At 37.1% G+C, this 3713-nt stretch overlaps 1 protein-coding gene across 1 annotated transcript in view; it reads right to left on the reverse strand.

Annotated features, from left to right (window-relative positions):
- The window catches only part of HYDIN (HYDIN, axonemal central pair apparatus protein), a 402001-nt gene extending 399383 nt beyond the window's left edge, over positions 1-2618 (reverse strand). The window contains exons 1-2 of the mRNA XM_006860316.1: positions 2484-2618; positions 1-94 (exon numbers count right to left, since the gene is read on the reverse strand). Coding sequence (XP_006860378.1) covers positions 1-94; positions 2484-2618 — 229 coding nt within the window. The remainder of the gene's footprint in view (positions 95-2483) is intronic.
- Positions 2619-3713: the final 1095 nt, after the last annotated feature.

Below are 3713 nucleotides of genomic sequence, written 5' to 3' on the forward strand. Positions count from 1 at the left end.
GTTCAATGATCTGTGGTCGGCACATCACACGTGTATTTGCCAGTCTCTGCTCTGTGGTGAGGGACATTTCTTTCAAGAATTCAGAAGGCGTCAGCTAGAATTTGAACCAAAAAGAACCAAACCATTTTTTAAAGTGCCAGCAATGAATAATTTGTGTCTGCAAATTTCAAGAAAATTCAGGAATGTCACTAAGTTCCCTCATAAAAATTTGTTTGTTGCTGTTGTTGTTAAGCATTGTCCAGTAGGTTTCAACTCATAGTGACTCTGTATAGGGTTTCTGAGAAGCAGCTGGTGAATTTGAACCTCTCACCTTGTGATTCTAAGCAACCTTGTGGTCAAATGCTTATCCTACAGCACTATACCAGGACACTTTAAAATATTAAAATAGCTAAATTATAGATACTCCTTAGATTATGAATGCCCAACTTATGGACAGCCCAATTTGCATGCAACCTAGAGTTAAGAAAACTAACCCCCATAAAACCTTATGTTAAAAATTCAAGGTATATATACAATGATACATAATAACAAACAAATGCTACTTTGTAAAACACATCAAAACATTATTACTGTTATATTAAAGATGATTTGGTATATCCGGAAGTCTGTCTTTAATGTTTTTTATTCATAGAACGTTACACTACATAATGTATACTAAGACAAACATTTGACTAGCTGACATTAGATATGAACCATACCTGTTTCAATTCATGTACAGATTCTACTTAAAAATACTGTTAGGAAGGGAATGTGTTTGTAATCTGGGGACTGTATGCAATCAAAACAACCATGCTTTCTGAGTACAGTAACTTGAAATGACAAGGGGTGGCTGTTCCCTTAGGATTTTGAAGGAATCACACAAAAGGACCTGGTGAGTAGAAGTCAAGAAATTGTACAGGAATGTGTCCAAAAAGCTTAACATCTATGATCTGAAGAGGCCTCTGAGGTCAAAGCACTAATTTCCTAAAATTATTTACAGCCTTCAGAGTTAATAATTTTGAAAGATTTTTATTTCTTAATTGAAGTTAAAACATGCGATCAGAACTACTGATTGTTAAACTATTGTGTTATAATGGGTTATAGAGAGATGTGATCAAATGTACACGCCCTGGGACATGTGACTGCACCATTTAGGGATGAGTTTGAATGTCTCAGAAATCACAAGAATACACACAGAACATGTTTTGAAAGAGCCCAAGCCAGTCGTCAGAACCAGAACACACCAAAAAAAACACAAAGGAAAAGGGTAAAAGTGTTGATTAATACTTTCTAATGTTGTGAGAAGAGCCATGGTGTGGCACTGTAGGATAGGCATTGGATTGCTAATAAGGTCAGTGGTTCAAACCCATCAGCTGCTCTCTGAAACCCTATACAGGGTCACTGTATAGCAGTGACACACAGCAAGAACAATGTTATGAGGGAAAAAGTGTAATTTATCACATAATAAAACTAATCCAACAAGACATTAACCAAAGATTGTTTCTGGCTGGAAATAACAACCAGCTTAGTTCCTGCTGCTCTAGACAGTTCACAGTGTTCTAAGGCTTATTTTATGTGCAAGGAGACTGGTACCAATGGAAAGCTTAAGCATGAGCCCAGACTTAAAAATACTCCGATCATTTAATTTAGTGGATTCATCGTGTCTTAAAGTCAAGAATGCTTATTTTCTGACAAATTTAATTTTTGTGATTAAGGGCATTAAAATGAAGACCTAGTTCTAATATAGCCTTCAACTTGGTTTTTAAAATCTGTTTTATTGGAGCCCAGATTAGATTATCATCTGTGTTGTGATTTAAATAAAAACAATGACTTTTTAGCCAGCAAAAAGCTCAAGAGTTGTTTAAATGTGGAATAACTACTACTACACCAAAGAGAATGACGACTGATGATGTTTCTCTAATTGGAATGCAACTTAAAACCAGTTTGTAAATAAAGGGACAACTATCACTAGCACTGTAAAATGTTATAGTTATTTCCTATAGCATGTGGTTCATAATGTCTTATTCTCATCAAGTTATTATTCTTCATTACAAATATGTTTTTTTTAAAGGAGAGAAAAACATATGGATTTCTGCCGACATGCCACAGAGTCATTATTTCCATGCTCCATGAAACATACAGACAAAAATAACTCTTGTCAATCAACAAGGTAATCAGTTTCTAGTACATGACTGTTTTTGAACTAACCAAGTAGCAGTTTCATATGATTCAATCTACTCTTCAGAAATCCTTAATCGTTTGCTTGTATGATTTCTTCAATTGATTTAAGTGAAGCCACTCAGGCCTCGACTATGGAGTATGTACATGATTTCACAAGCTCCTCAAGTTTTCAGGTGTGTCCATGCTCTATAGCAAGCTGCCATGCGAACTAAACTAGGATCAGTCAGTAATTCTGATTGATATGCTAAAAATGCCATGCAGTGAATGGTCATTCTGAAGAGACTGCATTAAGTATTTTAAACAGTGATTGTGTGATACATTACCATTGGGTTTGCTTCATCTTCTGTAACCACCTTTGGACTGAAGGGTGGCATCACCTTGCTTTGGAATCCTTTAAGCATTTTGACTAACCCCATCTGAACAGCCCCCATGGACTTCTCAAGTCTGCTACTTTGCATTGTTATAGCTATTTTCTTGACTCACCTAAGAGTGGGGAGAAGAAAAAATAGAAGTTTTAAAACAAATGCAGCTAACTTCTGAACACTAGTCACAAATCAAGAAGCTCTGGCAGCATAGTGGTTATGAATTGGGTTGCTAAGCTAAGGTCAGCAGTTCAAAACTACTAGCTCTTCCACGGGAGAAAGATGAGGCTTTCTGCTCCTGTAAAGGTTTACAGCCTTGGAAACCCTGTACAGGGTTACTATGAGTCAGAACCGACGCCACGGCACATAACCAAACCAAAACAAAATCACAAATCACTGATTTCGAAACTTTTCAAATGTAGGAAAATACAGATCTTCAAAAACACATCCAATGCTTAGAACAAATGTGTTAATAAACAGTCCATTTACATAAGACTGTTATGCCCAGAATTCGGGGTCCCCAAAGACCACTCAGGAGCCGTGTACCGATGCAAATACATAAGGGAAGTTTATTCAAGCTCGAGCCAGGTCTCTAACCTTATCCGACACTTCGGAATAGGGAAAGAGCCCCGAATTCATTGTCTGCAGGGTTTTTATAGAATTTTCAAACAGCTCAGGTTTCTCAGCTTTACAATCTTTGGATTGGTTAACAATTGGCAAACTATGAGATGTTACAGTTTAATTGGTCAGGACTGGTGGTCTTTGTTCTTAGGCTAGGGTAAAGGAAAACATCTGGCCTCTGGCCTTGAGCTGCCTGGCTATTTATACATATATCATTTTCTTGGAGCTAGAGGACGTGTTCAGGCTAATGTACAGAATGGAGATTGACCTTGTCTCTGGAGGGAACTAATAACTGAGGCCTTGTCTATTTAAAATGCTTTCCTGAGCCTGACTAGAGTTTAGTCAAGCAGTTTCTAGGTAGGTAAAATCAGTTTAGTCCTTACAAGACTAGTTTAGATTTAACCTTTTCCCACATCCCAGAAGACTTTTTCAGCAGACCAAGGGATTCTAGACTAAGCTCAGGAAAGATACGGAAATTCAGGCAGTTCTTACTTTTTACCACTTTTATTATTCCAGTGAGATAAAAATAAATAAATACTGTGACTTGTAATCCGCATACTTGTCAGTGCT

Source organism: Chrysochloris asiatica, unplaced genomic scaffold (assembly GCF_000296735.1).
Source record: "Chrysochloris asiatica unplaced genomic scaffold, ChrAsi1.0 scaffold00037, whole genome shotgun sequence".
Classification (NCBI taxonomy): domain Eukaryota; kingdom Metazoa; phylum Chordata; class Mammalia; order Afrosoricida; family Chrysochloridae; genus Chrysochloris; species Chrysochloris asiatica.